General features: G+C 43.0%; 2 protein-coding genes and 1 non-coding gene across 4 annotated transcripts; 2 read left to right on the top strand and 1 right to left on the bottom strand.

Moving 5' to 3' along the window:
• Window positions 1-1019: 1019 nt before the first annotated feature.
• zbed4 (zinc finger, BED-type containing 4) lies at window positions 1020-9362 on the bottom strand. Its single transcript, XM_044108869.1, has 2 exons — window positions 9160-9362; window positions 1020-5780 (listed from the first exon to the last, which is right to left on the bottom strand). The coding sequence occupies exon 2, from the start codon at window positions 5583-5585 to the stop codon at window positions 1860-1862; it is 3726 nt and encodes a 1241-aa protein (XP_043964804.1). The 5' UTR covers window positions 5586-5780; window positions 9160-9362; the 3' UTR covers window positions 1020-1859.
• brd1a (bromodomain containing 1a) lies at window positions 9300-24731 on the top strand. Of its 2 annotated transcripts, none has more exons than XM_044108868.1 (13): window positions 9300-9394; window positions 13105-14530; window positions 15166-15322; window positions 15531-15662; window positions 15747-15875; window positions 18125-18437; window positions 18539-18832; window positions 19798-20358; window positions 20499-20640; window positions 20771-20904; window positions 21852-21961; window positions 22321-22475; window positions 23839-24731. In XM_044108868.1, exons 1-13 carry the CDS (start codon window positions 9388-9390, stop codon window positions 24020-24022), a joined length of 3744 nt encoding a protein of 1247 aa, XP_043964803.1. In that variant the 5' UTR covers window positions 9300-9387; the 3' UTR covers window positions 24023-24731. The 2 variants fall into 2 exon arrangements, with proteins under 2 accessions (XP_043964803.1, XP_043964802.1); XM_044108867.1 differs by having other exon boundaries at window positions 22264-22475.
• Window positions 17955-18027, top strand: trnak-cuu. The gene has a single exon. It is a non-coding gene; the product is annotated as a tRNA-Lys (tRNA).
• Window positions 24732-25035: the final 304 nt, after the last annotated feature.

Genomic DNA, 25035 nt, shown 5'->3' with positions numbered 1-25035 from the left:
AAAATGAAAGCATGTTGTTATCCTTACAGAGATAGTTCAGGAGATTTTGGAGAGGGGTTGTAAAGATCCGGAGTGCTTGGTGCCGGAGATTAAAGCTAACGGCTTTAATTGGTTTGAGGGCAAACCAAAATGTTCGTAGCCTTAAATAACATCTTAAAAATGTCATTTGCTTTGAGTAAGAGCTAAAATTACTAACTTTGCATTGGATAATTGTTTTCACAGGAATTGCAGGTGGTGCAACAGCAAAAATCTTCCTGTTTGAAACACTAAATGGGACCAAAATATCTAAGATTGACTGCATTGACCTTGTTTCTTAAAGGCTCATTTCAGGAACCAGAGAGCCAAACGCAGCACAGTCTTTGTCAGTAGTGGAACAGGAACTAAACTTTATCAAGATTAACAAATTTTCCTTCTGCAGAAATGTCTATTGAGCAATGTCCTATTTTTGTGAATTTTTAATCTTATTTGAATTTTAAGTAGAATGAGCTGACATTTCTTAAGAGTACATCTCTAAATTGAAATACTTCTGAAGGTGCTGATGTAGCTCCAGAAATCAGGAATAACGTAAAAATAAATGAAAATGCTGCCTTTAAAATGAGATTTTTGTAGTTTTTAAATGGTTACATTCTTGAAAATGCCCCGGAAAAAAGCTGACAGAAACACAAGGCAGCATTCGCTTAAACTCCACATTTCACCCTTTTATAGCAGTTATTGTGAGCATGCCAACTCCAAAGTCTAAAGCAAAAAAAAGAAGATAGTATTTGCATAATCTTCTGTTTTGAGACTGGTGTTTATGATGATAAAAATCAGCTTTGGGCTTAGCTCCTCTTGAACTATGTTCCAGTACATTAACTAAACTGGACGTATGCTAAACGAAGACGAGAATCACCTACTGTGGGTAAAAAGCTACTTGTAAAAATAAATAAATAAAAACTCCCTCTATAAATCCTGAACCATCCCTTTAAATCCTCCTAAACTTCACACAAAAGCTAGAATAATAATAATAAAAGAATACTGTTCAAGAAAAACCTTTATTTACAAATGACCACAAAATTTGCATGTTTCCAGTCTGAATGCTAAAACGTTTATCAAATTAGGTTCAGAAGTCATTTAATATAAAAATGTACAGTACACTGTTCATCAATAATAAACCCATAATTTAATCCCCTGGACATAAACTTAAATTGTGCTTGAGAGATAACTGGTGTATTCCAAAAAATCCACCTTATTCTGAAAATACAGCCACATTATACATCATCTTATTAAAAGCATTTCAGTGAGTAAAAAAACAAAACAAAACTATTTGTAAGTGACAGTACCGTTAGCCTCAAATTTACAAAGAAAAATTAAATAGCATTAACTTAAAACATATTTCAGTCACAGCATTCGTTTTGGGCCAAGTTGTCATTCTGAGAAAAAAAAATTCCTTGCATCTATGTTTAATTAACAATAATAATAACAATAATAATAATAAAAAAAAAACGGATCCTGATGCGATCAGCACAATTTCTATATTTACAGCATTTTGACCTGAAGTAGTTTTGGTTAAGGCACAAGGAGAGAGTAGACGACAGAAAAAACAACAACAAAAGATTACAACCAAACACACCATCACTATCCCCCTACAGCTATATAAAAAAAATCCCTCCCTGATACACTTCTCACTGAGACATTTCATCACAACAGCTCCAAGTGTTTAACAGTAGTACACAATACAAGAAACCCTCAATCTGGCCTTTGCATTAAGAATCAGTGTATAAATTCCTATCTTACAATTAGCCCCACACAAGCCCACCCATTTCACAGCTATGCAACTTGGTCCTTGATAGAACAGTTTTCAAATTAATATTCAATAATGTTCAGTACTGAAAATAGATCAAGGGGAGGTTGACTTTAAGGAACAGCAGTCCCTCTATGTTGTCCAGCATTGGCCTGGGCTGGTTTAGAGCACAGTTGACGCCGGCGGTGCTGAACAGCGTCTCTGCTGGGACGATGGTGGGAGGGCAGCCCACGTAACGGGCGGCTACTTTGGCAAGATCGGGCCACAGAAACTTTTTCAGGTTCCAATAGTCGAGGGGGTCACAGCTTTGATCTAAGATGTCTTCCTCCAAATACTCCAGCACTATCATCTCTGCAGACTTTTCCTCCTCCTCCTCCTCCTCCTTTATGTTTTGCCTGAATTCAGGCATCAAGGGCCAGAGGTTGTCTCTGGTTGAGTTAGGGTTGTCGGAGGAAACGGGGTCCTCGCCGCAGCCGTTGGGGAGGAGAGAGTTAACTGGAACTGAGGTAGAAGAGGACAAGTCCAGCTCCTGGATCAGATCTTGTTTGCAACGCTCTGCTTCTTCCTCTGTGAACAGTGATGTTTTGTATCTCGGGTCCAACATGGTGGCCCAGGTATAGCGTGGGTCTTGCAGAGTAGCAGACATACTGTTCATCATTGCTTCCTTTAGAGACATCAGCATATTGTCGATGCCAACAGTCTCATCAAACAAGAGATCTATTTTCCTGGTGAGAATGTGAATGAGCGGTATGACTTGGCCCAAAGTGGCAGTGCGGTTGCTCAGCTCTCTGCTGGCCACTTCAAAGGGTTTCAGTGCATTGCAGACTGAGAGCATCACCTCCCACTGGTCAAAGCTGATTATTTCCCTGAAATTGCACTCTATCGACAAGTCGTCGATAGCTATCTTCTGCTCAACCAGGCGTTCCAGCATGAAGAAAGACGTCATCCACTTAGATGGAACGTCCTGTATCAGCTGGTTTTCTGGCAGCTGGTGAGTCTTTTGGAGCTCGGCCAGTCTTTCTTTTGCATTCGCCGAACGGTGCACACGTTCGCAGATCTTCCGTGCTATGCTCAAAAGGTTCTGAACCAATCTCTGGCTTTTTATGGCTTCACTTACAATGAGGTCTATGGTGTGTCCAAAACACTGCACGGTGACATGGCCATGCTCCTCCAAGGTATTTTTGATGGTGTCGTTATCTGTTACTGTGAACCCCTTCTTCAGCCCTGGTGAGGTGATCCAATTGTCCCACAGGTACTCAAGCTGCTTTGGGATGTCGTGCATATCTTGGTCACAATCTATTTGAGAGACACTTAGGAGAGCTGAACAGTGGAAGTCTTGACCTTGAGGTCGGAGATTTGACTCGTATGTTGCCCAGTGAGCGGTAAGGGTCAAGTACTCTCTTGTCTGGCTGCTGACCCAAATACTTGTTGTGAAGTGGACAACGCCGCCTTCAGCCTCTTTTAGGTGGGTCAGCACAACCTCTTTCACCTTATTGTACATTTCTGGTATGGCGGTGCTGGTAAAATAAGAAGAAGGTGGAAGAGAATACTGAGGCTGGAGGAACTCTATCAGTCTAGTCAGTCCAGAATTCTCCACCATAGATGATGGCTGAAGATCCAGTGCGAGCATTTCTGCAATAAGCTTTGTGGTTTTTTTGGCAACCGGGTGGTGTTCATCAAACCTCGCACAGCTTTGCTCCGGCTGATAAACGGTGGCTTCCATCGGCTCTTGTTTAATGCGAACTTCAGCAGACGGCACAACACCTGAGATAGAACTGTTACTTTCGAGAAAATGTCCGTGGAACCTCTGCATGTGCCTGAAGAGGCAGCTTGTGCCGAGGTTCGTAGTCTTTTTGCCTCTGCTAATTGTGCGGCTACAGTGCAAACAATTCACCTTGGTGGGATCGGTGTCAGAAATGGAGAAATGATTCCACAGTTTTGACGTCCTTTTGCTAAAAACGGGCAGGTTTGGGGGTTTTTTGTCAATGCCAGAGTCATCAGCTTCTTTGGCTGAGTCTGGATCTGTTGAGGTGAGCATGGCGTAGGGGTGAGGGAATGATTCCTTCTCGTCTGTGCTTTTTTGGTTTTTCATGATGTCTGGGTGACGTCTCATCAGATGCCTCATCAGGCAACTTGTGCCAAAGTCGCCCCGCTTCCCCCGACTAATGACACAAGGACAGTAACGGCACAGTGCTTTTAACTGATCAACTGGCGACACTATAAAATGTTGCCACACTTCAGATTTCACCCGTTTCATAAGCTTTTTATTCTGTTGGAAAACTAAATGGTTCTGACTGAGGCTGGGGCCCTCAGAGAGGTATGGTGAGGAAGTCAGTGGTGTATCAGCCCCCTGAGTTTTAAAGAAGTTAAAAGAGGAATCCTGCCCTGAGAGATGCATAAGGTCTCTCTCCTCCTTAATAAACATGCTTTCCTCTAAGCTTTGGGGTAGTTCATCGGATATGGTCTCTGGGGAGGAGATAAGAAAGGGTGGCTCTTTTTTAATTTCCAGTGAGCGGGACAGCAGCGAGGGTGGGTTTGTATAGGGTGGCGGAATGTGGTTGCCATGTCCGTTTTCCTCGATCACAACCTCTTTGTGGGCTCTCCACATGTGACGAATGAGACAGCTTGTCCCGAGATCCTTTCCGTTTTTACCCCTACTGAATTCATTCATGCAGTGGATACACACAGCTTTGGAATTGTCTGCAGGTGACAAGTAGAAATGCTTCCACACGGCCGACCTGCGACGGGAACTGGCGCCTTTAGGGGTTCCCGGAGGGCGCTCGGGTCCTCCTTCTAATAAGTCGTCATTGTTGTTTTCGCTGGAATGTGAGGATGGAAAGGGTGGAAGGATGCTACTCAGAGGGTCGACATTTGTAAACTGATCTATTTTTTGTTCGACTTTGGGCAGCACTTCTTTGGATGACGGGCTTGAATTTTCAGCTGAGGATGTGGACGGTGATGTGTTCTTTGAGGGAGAAGTAAAAAAGTCTCCGTTTTTTGGTGAGCCTGGGGAGGGAGGTATCAACGATGAGGGAAAAAGAGGCAGGCTGGAGAAGGATGCATCTGTGCCGTCCTGTATAAGCACAGTCGGGTGAGCCCTTCGTACGTGCCTCATCAAACAACTCGTGCTGAGGTCTTTTTCGTTCTTGCCCCGACTAAACTCTTTCATGCAGTATAGACAGATTGCTTTGGTATTGTCCCGTGGCGAAATGAAGAAGTGATTCCACGCTTGGGATTTTTTCCTCTGGTTGCCCTGGCCCCTCATCGACGACAAAAGACTTTGAGTGACGGCATCCATGGCAACATCATAAAGGGTGCTCGTGTATCCGCTTAATAAATTACTATAGTCATCACAGTCTCGGGTTAGAAACGGGCCAATGGCACCACCAAATGCAAGCCTTTCGTCATCTTGCATTTCCTCTTCCATCCCATTTTCATCTCCAATATGATCTCTGACACTCTCACTCAGACCACCACCATTTGGATACTTCTCAATGTCCATATGTCCATCATTGAGGGACGATGGAGCAATGTCACATACTTTCTCTAAGTCTAACCGTTTTTCTACCTGAGAAGATAAATGGAAACTAGGGAGAGAATCTTTATCCAGTGTTGAGGAGCAGCTTGCCGACTTTGCATCCGTGAGATTGTGAGGATGAAAGCTGTAGGACTTTAACACATAACCTTCCTGTCCCTCGATTTTCAGGCAGGTCCCCTTCGCCTCTCTTTTTTTACTTTCTGCAGAACTGTCAGACACACAGAAGAAATCCTCACTCAGGCGAGGAATATGCTCCTCTCCGTCCATGGTGCCAGCCCAATTGTTTCTATGGATCAGTCAGGCTTGCGTTGTTGGGTGTAGTCACTTCGTTTCAGCTGCAATCATTGATAAGGTGATTCTCAAGCAGGTGTGGTATTGAGCGTGTTGCTTTCGTTGACCCCGAGTCCCTGCTTGTTTCCCTCCATTTATAAATTCAACATTTTCCACTTCTCTCCACACAACCTACAGAGAAAGGAAATAAAAAGAGATAGAATCAGTTCAAAGAGTACAAACTGGATTCCAAAAGCAGGTAACACAAGTGTACCATAATGATGTAATCAAACCTGTGTGTTTTGCTTTCTTTTTCCCCCCACTAGATCCTGCACAAGGCAAATAAATGAAACTGGTTTGTGAGATCGAAGCCAAACAGTGTATTAATGTAACAAAAGTGTTATTTAGTAATCATCTGAGTAAATGGCAGTTATTTCATTTCTATTTTTTATACAAATGGCAATATTTTATATAAAAGAAACTCACAACATATGGTGCTGAATTAAGTTCAGTTTCAGCTCTACGTTGTGCAGGTTTTTGGCTTAGTCATAGTTTTCATCTTTGAACACCAAACTTATCTTTTTGCAGACAAGTTGTCTAAATCTTTGTGCAAATTGTGGCATTTGCTTATAAATTTGTTTAATTTTGCCTGAAACTGTCTCCACAAAACCTTACGTCGGATGGCTGTTGTAGTTGAAATTTCAAATTGATGGCAACGGTACAGCTTGATGGCTGTACCGCTGGACTTTATCTGAACATGTCTGGTATAGGCCTTCACTCAGCATTTAGTGTCACTTTAAGAGGATGTTGCTTTAAAATCAGCTGGAAATCTACATGGAGGTCATCTAATTGAGGAACTAGTCTGACTAATGAACCATCTAGTTTCTGCTTAATCGATTGATTGTCCATGCTTTGGTCAAATACGCCATGCTGGTAAGTTACACATTCGGGTACAGAACGGCCGTATTAGCTTTCCTTCGCCAATACGGATCAACCCTTAGAGGCTTTCTACTTTATGTTCTTTCTGAATATAAAAAAACAGCAGGGCTGCTCACAGCATGTTTATCTGGAACATGGACTTGTGGCACATCACTGAGCTAAAACTGGAGCTGGTACTGAATTCAGGAGGGTGCTGCATAGGCGTAAGGAGATGTGACAGATTCTGCTAAATCTGTAGAAAATAAACAAGAAGAACCTTTAAGTCTGTCTCAAGATCAAATTTTCATAAATAAATGTGAAAAATAGCTTTAAATAATAATGTTTTGTTTTAGAGACAGTGGGAATAGTTGTGGCTCTTATGACTCAAGTTACATCGATTAAATCATGTCCGTTTTTGTGCTACATATTTGTCGAAATAACATGAAATGATTTCATACTGAGAACATTTCATATTGATCTACTTCTGATTGCAATGTCGCATTCAATACTCAAAGCAGAAACGGTTTTTGAGTGACTGATAGAAAGCATTAAGCAACTTGATGTATTAATGTCCAAAATGATGAAGAGGACTACTCAAGTTACATTAGAGTAACTTTGGGTATACTGTCAAGAAAATAAGTAAAACCTGCAAGAAGTCAATAACTAATTTGTGACTAAACTGATTAGGTTTTTAGATTAAGCAATCTAAAAAAAAAAAAAAAAAAAAAAAAGAGAACAGTTCTCAGACTTGTCTGTGGTTATGGTTCTGAAGTAAACAATCAAACCAGGAAGCAGAGTTCTAAACTACAGAAGCAAAACCAGAACAAAAAGACATGCACAGTATTGCAGGGAATAGTTCCTATAACGCAACAAAACGTCTTGCAGTGCTGATTTACATAACAAAGAAGCCCACGTAGACCGTAATCTCTAACGGCATTAGCATTAAAATTATAGGCTGAAATGTAGATATTGGTGTCTGATTAACTTTTGGTGTAAATTTTGTGAAATCCTGCAGTCGTAGACAAAAGCCTTTCAATTCTGCTTTGTTTGTATTTGGGTTGCTGACATCACAGAAGGCCAGGAACCGAACCCACCAGCTGATTCTGGTAAACCCTGTGCTAGAATTTAAAAAAGAAAAAGAAAAAAGAAGCACTTTTGAAGTAAGGATTTAATTAAAAGAAGAAGAAAAAAAAGCGTGTATCCAATGAGAAAAAAAAAAGGAGAATAATAATACAAATATTCAAAAGAATTTGTGATGTATATCTTATAGACATGGTTTTTCATTTCTTATAGAGAAGTAGCCTGAGATTTTTGTTGATGTTTTCATATGAAAAATGGTGTTTCAATTTTGAAAGATTTTTGAACTAAACAGCCTAAGTGTCTGCTTGGTTCTGGTTTTAAGTACCTATATTCCAGATGCGAATTGATACAAGAATTAAGAACCTTTTAAATCAGATTATGGTCCATAGCAATTAAGTCCTAAATTAGTATTTTAATTTTAGAACTTAATTAGAATGACCTGTTGAAAGATAATGCAATCTTCGGCTTGAATAACAGGACTGTTAACTCTTCACATTTTTCTGAGTAAAGAGAAAGCCATAAATTATCCCAAAATCTCAGACATGCTGTCTTGATTTTTCACCAAGACACCTGATCTTGATATCATTTATCTTTTTTTTTTAAATATTCTCTAACAGTTCTGACACACAACTATTCTAAACTTCTTCAACCGTAAGTATTGAAACTATATAATTTCTTTGCAGTATGCCAACACCTGAAACCCACTGGTTTGAAGACTTCAGTTGAAACTGTAAGTGTGATCATAACAATTGTCAAGCTTTAACAAATTCAATTGATTCATCTTTTTTCTCTCCAAACAAAAGGAATAGACTGCTGGTTTTAGTTTTATGAATACGTTAACACTTTTATTTTTTTTTATTATTATTTCTTCTTTTTTTTTTTTATCAATCACGACTCCCGTACAGAAACCCTTTAAAATGTGAAGTTTTCTTATTGATCACCGGCGGCGAGCTTTCCGGGTGAAGCTTTACGTGCTAGACAGGAAGATGCGAGAGGACAGCAGAAAATAGTCACGGTTGGCTAGCGATCACCTGCTCATAACAGCCCCACTTTAGATCAGTGTGTCTCTCTACCGGCTCTTCGCTTAGCCACAATGAACTCGAGCAGCCTCGATCGTTACACTCCTCCAAGCATCACATAATGGAGTAGTGAAGTAGTGTTAAATATTGTCGGCTATAAGGCTACATCATCAGTAAACACGACGGTGGCTATGTTAGAGCTAATGGTTAGCCAGAAGGCTAATAAATACACAAAAGCCACTCGCAGGTAAAGCCGTTCTGACGCGTGAAATCTCGCTCCAATATCCACGGCTATGATTCCTTTACACATACACAGGCAGAATTATCACTAGACTCTTAGATATGCGCCTCGTTATGGTCGGACCGTACTACGTCTGCTAGCTGGTTAGCTGCCAGCTAGGCCACACACAGGACATACAAGCTAACCTGGCGAGGCAGAACCCAGCCGAGCACACGAACCGCACGGGATCCGAATCAGGGAAGCTCTCAACCACGACGTCCCGCCCGCATTAAGCCCCCGATTTCAGAGCCCCACATCGTCCCGGCGTACTCACCGTTCACTCTGGCGACGGGATCGCAGGGTTTCGGCTCGTAAACGGTTAATTGTGACACATTTGATTGATCCGGAGGGGGGTTCACTTTGTTGCTTTTGTCTCCTGGTTTGCTAGCAGTTCGCGTTCGGCCGGAGAAGCAGCTCCACGCAACGTCGGACGGAAGGAACGCGCTCAGTGATGTCACCGGGCTCAGAGTCTTCATCGTGGGCAAACGGCCGATGACATCAAATGTTCGGTGACATCACGCGGCCTCACGATTCCGTTTTCACACTTATCACTTTTTCTGTGCTTCCAAAAATTAGAATTGGTTCCATTCAGAAATGAGCTCTTTCATTAGTTATCGTTGTTTCACAGACATTGTTAATTAGTTGTGTCAATCAAGTTCATCCTCCAAAATCAACTTGTATGTTGAATGGTGCTTTTGAGTGCTGGTCGTCAGTACGTGCTTTTGGTCATTTTGTAGCCTACTTTAAGATAAGAAGATGGCAGTCCAGGTGTCACCACATTGGCAGTGTTTCTGTGAAATTTGGAGGTTACTAGTTGTTTGATTCGGGGGTCAAAGAGTCCAGATGGGTCAATTCAACATTTTTCTGACAATGAAACCAATTTTCTTTGTGGAAATATGACTCGAGGCCAACTTACTTCTTCATGAAAGAAAGAAATACAAGACATGATTTCTGATCAAACCAAAGTAACTAAGTGACTTCCTGTGGGTTGATGTGAGTTAGTACAATATCTACATTTTCCTCTTTGATAAGACTACAGAAAATGACTTTAATTTAATATGCTGTCAAAGTGAAACACCTCATTGAATCAGTGTATTAGAGGATCTGTTCTCTAATGTAGCATTTATGGAAGAATGAAAACAATAAAAGCTCTTTTTGAAAGAAAAAATCATATTTGTCACAACCCATGTAAGGGAGTCAAACACGCCATGAGACATGGCAGGAGCAGCATTATTCTATGGGGATGTTGGGAACAAGAAGGCTGTTTAGAATTGATGATGAAGGAACATAATTACTAGTAAAGTTTGTATGTTTTTTTGGTTTGGTTTTTTGGTTTTTTCTTTTTTTAAAAAAAAAAGGTTCTCCTGTGTTGCGTTCATCTTCTAGTTATCAAAAAGGGTACTGTGGTGGCGTAGGGGTTAGCGCGACCCACATTTGGAGGCCTTCAGCCCTCGATGCGGCGGTCGCGGGTTCGATTCCCGGACCCTGTCGACGCTTGCCGCATGTCTTCCCCCCTCTCCTTCCTGTCAGCCTACTTTTAAATAAGAGACAAAAGACCCCCTGGTGGGAAAAAAAAAGACATTCAACAAGTTTTGTCCCAGAAATTGACACCCCATTTTTTTTTAAATAACACAATCAACATTTATTTTATTGTAATTAAGCACAATGTACACATGAACAAAAACCTACAACTCTGTTAAGCAGAAAATCCTCCTGAGATTCTGGGCTGCGGTGGGTGGCGGCGGTTGGTGTTACACCTGTCACCTGGGTGGGGCTTTAAACCCGTTTTTCTGTCTTGTATGCGCTACTCTGTCTGCGCAGGTTAAAGATTAACCCAAACCGTGACTTGCTGGTTTTTAAAGCCATTTCCGTTTGGCCAAGTCAAAACAAAACACGTCACAGCTTTACTCCCACTGCACCCCTACCCGAAGGCTTTGTGTACAGAGCTTTGTCTGTGTTTAGCTAGCCTGGACTGACAGAAAAGAAAGGGGCAATGCATCGATTGTGTGACAGATGGGGGGGCTCTTTTGTATGAAATCCTCACCAACATGACCTCCAGCGTCATGCGTAGAGTTGTGCGTACGAGTGGGAGTTGTCTGCTGCTGGATAAACGCATTGTTGTGCTGGGGGGATGTTCCATCCTGTAAGGCTGCTGTTCCTGCTGTTTGCCTCTGCAGCCTTTGAATGGCCTACAAAGGGAGGAACTGTGTCTTCTCTGTAGAAATTTGCACAAAAACCAGCACGGGCACCAAGCAGACCTCTTTCTGTTTTACCAGTTGGTGAACAGACCAAAGTGTCTCCCCCCCCCTCTGGATGATAACATTGTGCAGGGAATGAGAACCGTTTCTCGGGCCGTTGCTTTGTAAGGCTGCTGGCTAGCTACCTACTAGCAAAACTGTCCGTTTATCCGAGGTATGTGCTTTTCGTTTATCATGGTTTTTGCGCTCTAGAGTCACGCAGTGCACCCCGTGTGCTTCATATTAGCCAAATGTTTGACTTGAATTAGGTAACATTGTTTCAAATGGCTTTTGTTTTGATTTGACGCCATTTGGTCCGTTTCGGGGGGCGGTTAGCTTCTGATGCTAGTTAGCCTACGTTATTGTTAGCATCTTAGCAAATTCTTCCTGAGGCTAATTATTGAGTAAAAAGTGTTAACTCCGTGTGCATTTATGTTATGAAAGCACTCATTGGGCGCCACCCATTGCATTTAAATGCCTCAGCTGACTAACTAACGCCCTACTAAGATACTGTTTACAGAATAGCTAGTCACCGAGCTTTGAAGTACTAGCATAGCTGATGGGTCGTGTGTTTTGTGTGTTTATTTACATAAAAAGTAATACTAAGAGATAGTTTTTAGCATTTTTTTTCTTGGAGTTAGGAGAGCTCCTTAGTGGCCATCACAATGTGGAAAACTGTTCGAGTTGATTTAAGTACTTTTCTGGTTTGAGAAAAGGAAATGGGGGCATATAAGAGGAAATGCCCAGACCTCACAGCCTATTCCGTTTTCTCAATTTTGCATCTACCAAATATACATTAACTGATCTAATCTTTGTTGCATTCACCTATTAATCCATCTCACTACTTCCAGCCATTCATTCAACTTCAATTTATTCACTCATTAATCCACTTGTGTATCCTTTCACTTTTCTTCAGTATTTGCGTTCTGCAAAGATAAACCACAAACGCATAGTCAAGTTTTGTATTCATTCAAAAAAAGAAAAACACAGACTGAACAGGAATTTACTACAGCGGCTGTACTAGTTGCAGCACAATTTCCTCACAACAATCTTTTCCATTCTTGATACCAGTCATACAAAAAAGTGTAATTTATATTATTAAAATGTACATTGCAACTGCATTTAATAATATTCTCAAATGTATTGATAGTTATTGATACTTTCATTGAACAAACAGTGGAGAAAATGGTAAAACAAGCAATCCCGACAATGTGGACGGTTTTGGGGCTTTTAAACATCATTAACTGGAGTTTATCACGGCAACATTGAATCAAAGTTTTTATCGTGATAAGAAATTTATCATAACAATTTTAAAAAACAATATATTCCTAGTCATTACTGGTATTCATTTTGCATTGATTTGACAGTGATGATATCCTGATATCAAAAGCAACATGGCAGTCAGTTTCAGTTGACGTTATTAGTATAATTTAATATCTGTACCTCAGGCATCAGCAATTTTAGCTTTTAGAATAAAGTTCACCCAATACGTTTGCATTATTTAGGATTGTATTTGAAAAGTAATCAATTACAAATTTAATGACGGAAGCTGACTTGATGTTGTGTTTTGATTGTTGATTCGATGTTGCATTGTGCTTTTTTGTGTTTGATTTGATGTAAAGCACTTTGAAATGCCTTGCTGCTGAAATGTGTTATACAAATAAAATTTGATTGATTGATTATGACAGAAATATAAGCTATGGTTCTGTTTTGATCCCTTAAATTGAGCATTAGCATTGCACCTTGCTTCTTCTGCATGCTCTCTTGAACTATTTTATAATCAGCTAGATAAAAGTCCAACTGATTTTGGTAGTACGTAAAGAGATAAATAAATACAGAATGTTGAAAATCACGTATAACTTTCCTTCACAATCCTGCACTAATTTGTCGTAGCCTTCCTACAAAACACCTTGAATTTTGTGGTTATTATACCTCAAACTTTCCATGCTATCAAAAATGACCTTCCGTCTGTCACTCCACAGCATCACGGAGCGTCAAGATGAAGAAGAAAGCTCGGCAGCACCGGCCCGCGGTGCCGCAGAGGGCGCAGTCTCCAATCAAGCCCTCTCCCAACAAGCAGATCCTGACCTACGCCCAGGCGCAGCGTATGGTGGAGTTCGAGCTGGACGGCCGCATCCACAGGCTAAGCATATACGACAAGCTGGACGTGATCTCTGACGACGACCCCATGATCCAGGAGATGATGGAGTGCACCAGCAACAAAGAGAACGCCGACAAACCCCAGCAGCAGGTCCGCCAGAGGTCGGCCAGACTAAAAAACAACCAGGAGAAGAGAAACGCCGCGCTGGGCATCGCCGGCAACCCGGAGGGCGGCGGGCATCACGCCGCCGGTCCTGCCGCGCCGAAGCTCCCCGAGCCGAAATTTCGAGTCGTGGAGTACAACCTTCCTGCGGTTCCCAAGCGCCCAGCCGCGTTTTACAAGTACATAGAGAAGACGGAGGAGGAGCTGGACGAGGAGACGGAATACGACATGGACGAGGAGGACTACGCCTGGCTGGAGTTGGTGAACGAAAAGCGCAAAAGCGAAGGGATGAGTCAGGTTTCCCACAACGTTTTCGAGTTCCTGATCGACCGCTTCGAGAAAGAGCTGCACCTGGAAAGTCTGGACCAAGCGAGCGAGAAGCAGCCCGCCGTCGACGAGGACGCGGTTTGCTCCATCTGCATGAGCGGCGAGTGTCAGAAAAGCAACACCATCCTGTTCTGCGGCGTGTGCGGCGTGTCCGTGCACCAGGAGTGCTACGGCGTCCCCTACGTCCCGGAGAGCCACTGGCACTGCAGACACTGCCTCCAGTTGCCGACCCAGCCGGCAGACTGCATCCTCTGTCCCAACAAGGGGGGAGCAGTGAAGAAGACGGACGACGATCGGTGGGGCCACGTGGTCTGCGCCCTCTGGGTGCCAGAGGTCGGCTTCGCCAGCACCACCTTCATCGAACCCATTGACGGCATCGGGCAGATCCCGCCCGCTCGCTGGAAGCTCACCTGCTACATCTGCAAAGAGAAGAGCGTGGGCGCGTGCATCCAGTGCCACAAGGCCAACTGTTACACGGCCTTCCACGTCACCTGCGCCCAAAAGGCCGGCCTCTTCATGAAGATGGAGCCGATCAACGAGGTGACGGACACGGGGGAGCACATCCTCTCCGTCAAAAAGACCGCCTACTGTGGAGCGCACACGCCCAACGGATGTGTGAGGAGGCCGCTCTCCATCTACGAAGATGCCAAGCGGAAAAACGGACTCTGTAAGAGGGCGAATAAAGGCAGGAGAGATGATAAAGAACATTGCAAGGGAAAGCAGCAGCAAAAGAAGAAAGGCAAGAGCAAGAAGCCTGAACCTGACGAGGAAAGTGAGGCTGCAGCTCCTGCTACTGTGCCTAGTTTTCCTGCTCACAGGTATAATCAAGTGGAGGCTCTGTAAAACATTTCAGCCATGAGTGTTTTTTTTTTTATTCTAAAGGTTTCTTACACAGACTTGAAAAGAATGGTGTTTGAGTTCAGTATTAGCTTAGAGAATAAGTTACTTTTATGTGTTTATCCTAATTATGTTCTGCCCTGTTTCCTTCCTATTTTCGTTCTTCCTGTACATTTCCTCCCTTTCTTGTGTCCTTATTTCTTCCTTCCACCCTAATTTTCCTCTTTCCTGTTTTCTTTTTGCCCTTCACATTCCTGCCATCCTTCCTACCTTGTTGCATACCTACATTCCTTTCTTTGGTCCTTCCTGTTGTCTTTACTTCTGCTCTCAATCTTTCCTTCTTCCCTTCCTTTCTTCCTTCCTCCATGCCTCCATTTTTCTTTTCTTCCTTCCTTTCTTTTTACTTGTGTTTTCATTCCATCTTCCCATGTGTCCTTTTTTTCCCTATACCTCCTTTTTCTTTCCTTAAAATGAAAGAGGATTGTGGGAAGTTGAGTTTACATAAACTCCTGTATTAATCCTGTTATTTGATGATCAAAAAACAAAGTAGTTCTTGAATACTTTTCACCTGGTTCTGTCTCACTGGTTCCAATATATTTTCTTGTGCCTTGCCAAGGCTCCAGACCATTCTGAACCAGGTGTCCATACAGAAGAAGAGAGTCTTTGTGGAACTGGTCCTAAATTATTGGACCCTGAAAAGGCGATCCAGGAACGGAGTCCCTTTGATCAGACGCCTTCAGACCTGCCTGCAGTCACAGAAGAACTCACAGCCGGTACGATTCACATACTCATCTGTTTTTTTGTTTGTTTGTTTTTTGGCTTTTCCTTATATTATTTTGTGTTGCCAGATTTTGGTAAAGTGGAAACACAAACAGTTCTTGTTGTTAAAGCTTATTGAAGCCTATAATGAACGTATGAGTGTAGTTTTAGTTCATCTCATATCATTTCTGCATTCATTTGTTGTTTTTTTTTCCTCCTTAGAGGCACAATGAGGAGGAAAGCAGGGCGCTGAAGGAACAGCTGAAGGAATGGCACCGCCTCCGACACGACCTGGAGAGAGCGCGACTGCTGCTGGAGCTGATTCGCAAGAGGGAGAAGCTAAAGCGGGAAGAGGTAGGAGAGGACGCATTGCGAAAATTCAGGGCCCATTTTCACCCGTTCCCTCACATTTCTGTTTCCCTCATGGCTCTGTTGCAGATCAAGCTACATGAGACCGTCCTGGAGATGAAGCTAACGCCGTTTAGCATCTTGCTCCGGGCTCTGTTGGACCAACTTCAGGCTAAAGACCAGGCCAAGATCTTCACCCAGCCTGTGGATATCAATGAGGTGACCTGCAAGAGAGGCTTGAACATGTCGTTTTTATTTTTAGGGCTCCTTGCATTATGAAAAAGTCTGGGCTTTGATTTGAGATTGACCAAGTTTGGATAATTGGAGAAAAGAAGATGTTTTATTCCTTTTGGCATTTCCCAAAAGATTGTGTTCCTCTATCTGTCCCCTCAGCTGTTCATTCAACTGTTCATCAGTTTTCTGCACACTTCAGCATCCAAACAATCCTTTTTCCATTCCTCTAATTTTATCCATTAATTTTTATCTATCCTTGTGTTTGTCTATTTATCCATCTTATTGTCTGAGTTTATCCATCCATCTGTCCACTTCTCCATCCATATCTTCCTTTCTTAGTTTTTTTAGAGGATCTTTCTTTACATCTTGACCACTATGCAAGAAATGGAGTTTTTTATTTTTATTCATACATTTAAAAATGGGCAATAAATGGACTTGTGACTTCAGAACGTTAATTTTCAAGATATATGGACTTTTGACATGAAGGACGTGTAGAAAACTCTGTATGTTGTAAATGTTAAATAATCCTTTATTGTCGTAGATTTCTGAAACTTGCTTAAATCTGGAAATCTGGTGAAAATATGTTATAATATTTTTGTGTAATTTAATTCATTTTCAGCCTATTGGGAAGTTATTTATAAAATGGGACATTTTAATCTAACTTTTTCTACGTTCCCTGTGTATTCAAAGGGTCCATGTATCCTTAAAAAGTCTTAGATCCTGTTGTCGAAAATTAAGGCCTTAAATTAATTAGAAAGTTGGGCTAATCACAGGCCTTAAACTTTGTCTTGTTTCATTCCGACTCTCATACAAAGATTCCACATAGCTCCTTAATAAATTTTAAGCGTGCCACATTTAAACTGTGACAAATAAGAAAACAATATTTCTCGTAAACCTCGGCATCCCTTCGCTTTTGCGCTTTTCGTTCACCAACTCCAGCCAGGCGTAGTCCTCCTCGTCCATGTCGTATTCCGTCTCCTCGTCCAGCTCCTCCTCCGTCTTCTCTATGTACTTGTAAAACGCGGCTGGGCGCTTGGGAACCGCAGGAAGGTTGTACTCCACGACTCGAAATTTCGGCTCGGGGAGCTTCGGCGCGGCAGGACTGGCGGCGTGATGCCCTCCGCCCTCCGGGTTGCCGGCGATGCCCAGCGCAGCGTTTCTCTTCTCCTGGTTGTTTTTTAGTCTGGCCGACCTCTGGCGGACCTGCTGCTGGGGTTTGTCGGCGTTCTCTTTGTTGCTGGTGCACTCCATCATCTCCTGGATCATGGGGTCGTCGTCAGAGATCACGTCCAGCTTGTCGTATATGCTTAGCCTGTGGATGCGGCCATCCAGCTCGAACTCCACCATACGCTGCGCCTGGGTGTAGGTCAGGATCTGCTTGTTGGGAGAGGGCTTGATTGGAGACTGCGCCCTCTGCGGCACCGCGGGCCGGTGCTGCCGAGCTTTCTTCTTCATCTTGACGCTCCGTGATGCTGTGGAGTGACAGACGGAAGGTCATTTTTGATAGCATGGAAAGTTTGAGGTATAATAACCACAAAATTCAAGGTGTTTTGTAGGAAGGCTACGACAAATTAGTGCAGGATTGTGAAGGAAAGTTATACGTGATTTTCAACATTCTGTATTTATTTGTCTCTTTACGTACTACCAAAATCAGTTGGACTTTTATCTAGCTGATTATAAAATAGTTCAAGAGAGCATGCAGAAGAAGCAAGGTGCAATGCTAATGCTCAATTTAAGGGATCAAAACAGAACCATAGCTTTGATGCGACTCGCTACGTAAACATCCCAACTGGTGGTGGGCTCAGTAAAAATTTCTGTAAGAAGTAATAAAAGCGTCTCAGTTCTGTTGATTTTTATTTTTTTTAAAAAGATGGATAGAAGATGGTACGTTTCATAAAATAAAGTTGCGTCGTCTCTCTTAAGTTTGTGGAACCCTGCAGCTGCTCGCTTCAGTCTCGCTCTGATTCGGGTCATAAATCACAGCCGCCCACCTGGTGGAGCCTGGGTTACGCAATGCGGTTTCCTGCGAAGTGGAATTTGACACTTGAGAAGTTTGCTCGCCAAGCCCGGCTAGCTCAGTCGGTAGAGCATGAGACTCTTAATCTCAGGGTCGTGGGTTCGAGCCCCACGTTGGGCGCTGCCTTTTATTTCAAGCATGAAGTCTTTCAATCTCCTTCTGTTGTCTAATATTCACCTCTTGTGACATTGTGTCAACGACAAAATACTTCCTGCAGGTTCCAGACTACTTGGACCACATCAAACGCCCGATGGACTTCTCCACCATCCGGCAGCGCATCGACGCCCAGGCCTACACCAACCTGGACCAGTTTGAGGCCGACTTCAACCTCATCGTCGACAACTGCATGAAATACAACTCCAAGGACACTTACTTCTACCGGGCCGCCGTTCGCCTCCGAGACCAGGGCGGCGTCCTGCTCAGGAAGGCCCGGCGGGACGTGGAGCAGATGGGCTTCGACGCCGAGAGCGGCATGCACTTGTCGGAGGCTCCCGAAGTCAAAGCGCCGCCGTCGTTTTCTTGGGAAGACGGTGAGAATCTTTGTCTACAAAGGTTCAGTTTGAAACGGTTGGTCGATCTTCTACTGAATCTCTCTTTTTTTTTACTTATTTTTTTATTCCTGTACCCTCAGTGGACCGTCTGCTAGTGCCAGCCAACCGGGAGCACCTTCCCCTGGACAAGCAGCTGCAGCTGCTCCTGGAGAAGTTCGACCTGACCTGCGCCATGAAGACCAGCCCGTCCCGCAGCAAGCGCCTCAAGCTGCTTAAGAAGACCATCAACGACGTGCGAAACGAAATCAGCCTGAAGAAACTTCTGCCCTCTCACCATCACAGCTCCGCCTTCGCAGCCGCCCCGTCCCCGCCGGAGCTGGACAAATCCACAGAGGACAGACGGAAACCCAACGGGCATTTTCAAGACGACGAAGGTTCGTATGCATTCTCTGTTTTACTCAGCTTTTGTTTCTGAAAGGCAGCGACTACGTTGTTATTGATATGTGACAGGTTTATTGATTAATTGTCGCAGTGATGGATTTCTCTTTAAAGCAACAAAAGGCACATTGAAGGAGAAATTTGTCCTTGTAGGAAGTGAAGGTGTGGCACATTTTGATAACACATAAAGACGGTTTCATGTAAACTGCCCCTCAGAGACCATCTGGTTGAGAGTGACTGTTTTTATACCGGATGACTTCAACAAGCTCCTTTTTTAATTAAACAAATATCACTTGATTGAACATGCAGCTTTGTCTCAACAGGTTTTTGTCGACGGCTTCCAAACTGTTTTGTCCTTGTAGAGGAGAATAGAAGTTTTCATATCCAACCAGTTTTTCTCTGCAGTACATTTTTGAAATCTTTTTCAAGCAGATTCTGTTTTAGATCTGGGTTTGAACTATGAGCCGTTCCAACACATTAAAACTCCCAAGATTATTATCCTGTCGTGTTCATGCTGAGCTGGACTCTATTTTCTGTCTCTTTTTAAATAGACTCTGTCATTTGCTCAATCATTCCGATGTCCTGTAAGTGATCATAATTTGTCGCTGATGTGTTAGAAGATTAAGTATTTCCTCATCTGTAACGCTTATGCCAAAGTATAGCTTCACAAAATGGTCAACTTTCCTTTTTTTTTTTTTTTTTGCTTGTCTTGTCCAGTTGAAATTCTCACAAAATAGCTACTCAATTTTCCTAATGCTGCGACTTTATTCTGGTAATTTTCTGACGGTAGTCTTGGAATATTCTAACTTTATTTTTTGTAAATTAAAACGCCTGACCTCACTCTTAGTAATGGAAACTCAAGAAGTGCAATGGTGGGGGAAAAAAAATAACCAGCCTTTCAAAAAAAAAAAACAAACAAACAAAAAAAACACATTTTTTTTCCATATTTTCTCCTCCACAGGAGACAAGTCTCTTCCTCCTAAACTGGAGCCGCCGGACGCTCTGCCCCCGCTCCTCCGCTCGGACGCCGATTCTGAACCCCCCACCCTCAAACCGATCGACGACGCCCCGGACGGCGCGGAACAGACTCGCTGCAAGCGACCGCAGGCGGAGCTGCTCTCCTCGGCTCCGCGCCTCAACGGCCACTCCCTCCAGAGCGCCCTGTGGGACGGCGACGTGAGCGTGCTGGCCACGCCCACCTTCGCGGAGCCCACGGGCGCAGCCAACCACCGGACGGCCGCCGTCTTCCGCAAGTCCCAGGCGGCCGGAGCGCACGGGCCGCCCGAGAGCGAAGACAAGGAGGACGACGGGGCCGAGGGCGGGTCAGGCGAGCAGGACGAGGAAAATAAGGACGGCTCCCAGCTCGGCGCCAAATCTTTCCTCTCGGTTGTCATACCGCGGCTGGAGACGCTGCTTCATAGCAAGAAGAGGAAGCGCAGTGGCAGCAGATGCAGAGAGGTGGAGGAAGAGGAGACTGAACACACAGAGGAGGGGGCGTCTCCCGGGAAAAGACTAGACACTGGTAAAAACAACCTTAGGAACTATTATTGGGGAAGAATTCAGTAAGGAATCTGTTGGAAACTTTCTTTCTTGGCTAACCAGAATATTACCATCTAGTTGTCAGATCTAGAGAGTGCTGTTCTGTCCTCTGGCTCCTCGCAGGCCCGTCGAGAGGTTTCCTGGGGATGGTCGAGGAGAAACAAGTAGAAAAAACACGGCGGCCCAGCAGAGCGGTGGAGCCGCGGCGACGCTGTGCCTCCGAGTCCTCCATATCTTCATGCAGCAGTCTGCAGGGAAGCGCCAGGTCAGATGGCAAAGAAACACAGATGAGAGACAAACATCGAGGCTCAGCCTTATGTTTTAGTTACAGCTGTTTATCCAAAGGTTTTGTCCAAGTAAGGTTGTTTTGAAGTGTGTGTACATTTTGCTCACAGCACCATTCTCAGTCTTCCAAAGTGTGGAAAGGGGAAACCAGCTTTAGTCCGAAGAAACACTGTGGATGATAAGAGTGAACTCATCGCCTGCATTGAATCGGGGAACTTTGCCAAAGCTGCTAGAATTGCTGCAGGTAAATACTGGTCAAAGGCAACTTGATAACGTGTCTGAAATGTACCTTTAATGCACGGTTGCCTTTTTTTTTCCTGAGAAGCTAATATAAATGATAAAATTAGGATGAATAATACCTTGAATGTTTCTTCTTCATTGGATTGAGACCCCTTGAACTTTTTTCATGTTGTTTTGTCATCACAAACTCCCGATTTGGGACATTATTTGAAAACAAAAAGTTGTGTGTTCTGTCATGCTGAAATCTAAAAAGAATGCAGTGTTTTTGTTCAGCTCTCCTGGCTCAACACTGATGGATTTCTGCGGACAAAAAGACAAAAAAAAGGGGCTAAGAATCAGTCGAATGAATCCATTTTCAAATAATCCAAAATAAACCAAGCAAGCATCCTTTTCATTGTGCTTCAAAGTTATGCACGACTTTGTTTTTAGTATTAAAAAAAAAACACAGGAGGTTTTACTTCTAATGTGACAAAAGGAAAAGTTCAAGGGGAATAAATGTTTTTATGAGGCCAAGGCACTTATTGGACTAAATAGATAAGGAGCATCCCTGATGTCTGCAGATATCTCTAAATTATCTTAATATTCTTCAGACTTAATGTGATCAAACCTGCAGACATCTGGTTTCAATTCATGCCTTAAAAAAAAAAAAAAAAAAAGCATATTTGGAAACGAGCATCCGCTCCAAGCCAGGGTCTTTTGACTGTTGGCAGTGACTGTTTATTCATTTATTTCCCCTCCTCCCACCGCCAGCATCAAACCAGTCGTCATCTGGGCGCCTCCCTACCGTCATCTTACCTTCGTCTCAAACTCCCGTTTTTCAAATTAAGCACTTTTAAACCCTCCTGGCTAATTTAAGCGTTCGCTCCTCGCTGTACCTAATCTTCCACTAACAGTTTTGAGAACACGTCTCTCTGTGTCTTAACTTCTCTGGTGTCGTTCCCGCTTCCATAGAGGTCGGCAACAGCAACATCTGGATGCCGGCTAGTGCGGCAACAGTTGCCCTGGAACCTTTGAAGCTAGTCTGGGCCAAATGCAGCGGATACCCTTCCTACCCTGCTTTGGTGAGTTGTATTTTTTTATTTTTTTATTACTATTGTCCTATTTAAATGTCACCTTCACGTTCAGGACTCACTGAAGCCAAATCGTAACCGTCTTCCTGAAGTTGGAAGAAATTGAGACAGTTTGTCCACTAGATGGCACTCCAAACCAACTATTTGATGTTTGCCTTGAAAGAAATCCAATTGGGTTTCTTTTTTTTTTTCCTTCAATGCAATCTTTATTAACAAGTGACAATCGCACAAAATCAACAAGTAATCCCATTGGTTTAAGCTAGCAGTGTGCATAGGATTGATTGTGTTAACAGTTTCGGCTGTGTTCTCCCAATCCGCCTCCCCTCCTGCCCTCCACTGCTGCGTGGCAGATCATCGACCCCCACATGCCACGCGTCGGCTGCCAACACAACGGGGTGTCCATCCCCATCCCCCCCATGGACGTGCTCCGAATCGGAGAGCAGATGCAGTACAAGGCCGAGGAGAAGCTCCACCTCGTCCTCTTCTTCGACAACAAGCGCAGCTGGTGAGTGCCGCCCCGTTCGACTGAGTGATTTAGGCCGACGCCGGCCCCCTACAAGGGTAAATCTGTCAACCTCCCCGTCAGCTGATCATTATTCTCCTCTGGCTGCGGAGCATCAGTTGTCAGGGGGAAACAAATGGCCCTCGCCTCGAGAGGCACTTGATATGTTCACCTCGACTCCCATTAAAATATTGCGAAAGGACGCCGGGCAATTTCAGACGTGCGGCACGCGCCACAATTACCGGCGAGCGTCGGTAGAGGTTGTGTAGTACTCCTTCAGAGTAAATTCGTCTTCTGCTGGAATCTGAAATTGAGAAAAATGCAACCTATTAATCTATCTATATTCAGTTTTTCATTTCCGCTTTGAACAATCTTATATTGTTTATTTGTGTTGCCAAAGCTTTCTAGATAGAGCGAAGTTTCTCTTACGCTCTTCAACTCTCCCTACATCTTTTCTATAGAATGAAGGAAAAAAAACCAAAAAAAAACCTCACTGCACTGATGACCCCAATTCAGTTTTCCTGCAGAGGTTTTATTTAAAATAATAACAGTAATAAAAATATTTTTCCAATGGCCCAAAACATCCCACGTCTCTCACTGTACTTAGCAGTTGCAGTGGGGTTTTTTTTATCACCGTGTCAGATTGAATCTATGATGACATATTAGGGCCGTCGTGGAAAGAAAAGACAGTAAACCAAAAAAAAAAAAAAAACTAACTCAGAAAGTTTGAGATCGATCCCAGACGTGTTCTAGAAGAAACAAGAACATTTCTGAACTCCAAAAAGTTGAAAATTTGCAAAAAGAAAGCTCAGAAATGTTTAGATAAATCTCAAATATTTTTTTGTCTAGAAAAAAAGTTGTTTCTTCAAATTTTCATCTTTTGAAGCTCAGAAATTTCCTCTCTTTTTTTTTTCTTCTAGAAAATGTCTGAAAATGATCTCAAATTTTCTGGGTTTTTTTTTTTTTTTTTTGGTGAAGATTTACTCTACCTACACTGGTAGAGTAAATAGAGTGAACCCTGTTTTTATGGCAGAATAAATTTGTTCAACGTAGCCCAAGAGAATTTGAAAACATGATTACTTTCTTTTGATACAGCAAACGTGCAAAATCTATTTTTACATTTTGGATCAAACAAAAAAAAATGAGACAACTTTACTTTGAGATTTCATTTTTTTTTCTTCCTCTTCCTGGCCCCGGAGCACGTCTGGGGCCACATGACAGATCGTGTGGGCTCTCCCGATTTATACCGTACTGAACCAGAAAGTCGCGGATTGCAAATCGAATATTCTTAGACACTCGATCATTGCCGCGAATGTGATTTGGTGGAGGAGGAAAAAAAACTAATTGTGAGCATTGGGATCTCCAGGCAGTGGCTTCCCAGGTCCAAGATGGTTCCTCTTGGCATCGACAAAACCATCGACAAGATCAAGCTGATGGAGGGCCGCACCTCCAGCATCCGCAAAGCGGTCCAGATCGCCTTCAGCCGCGCCATGAACCACCTGAGCCTGGTGCAGGACGAGCAAGTCAGCGACCTCAGCGACGTCGACTGAGGACAAGACCACTAACCAAAAAACTCCTCCCACACACACACACACACACTCGCTCCTCATTCCCCTCCTTCTGTCTCTGCGGGAGACTTCGATGTTTACTGGGCACCTGCTGTAACAGGTGGTGTCAGAAATGAATGTGTCCGTATTTCCTCACCCTCCTCTCCACCCTTTCTTTCAGCCTTGTGACTGTGCCGAGGTGGAGGCGTTTTCCTCCTCCTCTCCATCCCTCCCTCCTCCCCTCTCAAACCAAACACCTCCTCTGCCATTTCTTTCTTTTTTCTTTTCGTGAACAACTGATGTAGTTTGTCTTTGGTTGCCTTACAGAATCCCGTTAATTTGAATAAAAACCTATTAAGCTTACGTCATTCCCACAGGTTTTACGTCTGTCTCTTTCTTTTGTATTTAAACTGTAAATAACCTGTACAGTTGCCTGACACTAACTTATTTTTTATTTGTTGAACATGACATTGGTACTGTACAGTCTTTTTTTTTTTATATATTTAGTAAGTTTTGCTTGAATGATCGAAAAGAATAGAAAGTTAGAGCTCAAGTGTCTTGTTTAAAAAAAAAGAGAAAAAGAACAAAAAACTCTAAAAGCCTTGTTTTTGTCTAAGTTATTATATTGTAAACTTCCATTTTACTTTATTTTCTTGTATGGAAATAATTTTGGTATATTTTTGTTCATATAAATACAGTATTTATATTTGAATACATTGTATGCTGTCTGTTTGTCTGTCGGGGGGCCAAAAGCTCAATTCAGTACGTAAATAAGTTGTTAAATAAGCATTGAACAGACGTGACAGTAGAACCAGCGAAGCATACATTTGGATATGTTAATATTTTAATAATGAAGTCATTCTGAAAATGTGTACACATGAGTGTTCGTTAGATAACAAATCAATTTCTTGTGGCGGAACATCATAAATCGATTTGATCTGTCGACGTCGAGGCCCGTTTCATGAGTCTTGATTTAATTTCACGATAAACCGATCCGTGATATGTTTATGTTTTAA

The sequence above is a fragment of the Gambusia affinis genome, linkage group LG23 (genome assembly GCF_019740435.1).
Source record: "Gambusia affinis linkage group LG23, SWU_Gaff_1.0, whole genome shotgun sequence".
Classification (NCBI taxonomy): Eukaryota; Metazoa; Chordata; class Actinopteri; order Cyprinodontiformes; family Poeciliidae; genus Gambusia; species Gambusia affinis.
Note: the sequence above shows the minus strand (reverse complement) of the source record. Positions and strands in the feature narration are given on the sequence as shown.

Coding starts and splice junctions, on each gene's coding strand:
- zbed4 (XM_044108869.1), bottom strand. CDS start 5,585: ATGGACGGAGAGGAGCATATTCCTCGCCTGAGTGAGGATTTCTTCTGT.
- brd1a (XM_044108867.1), top strand. Junction 18,833..19,797: donor GCATTTTCAAGACGACGAAG/GTTCGTATGCAT, acceptor TCTCCTCCACAG/GAGACAAGTCTCTTCCTCCT. Junction 20,641..20,770: donor AGTCTGCAGGGAAGCGCCAG/GTCAGATGGCAA, acceptor TTTTGCTCACAG/CACCATTCTCAGTCTTCCAA.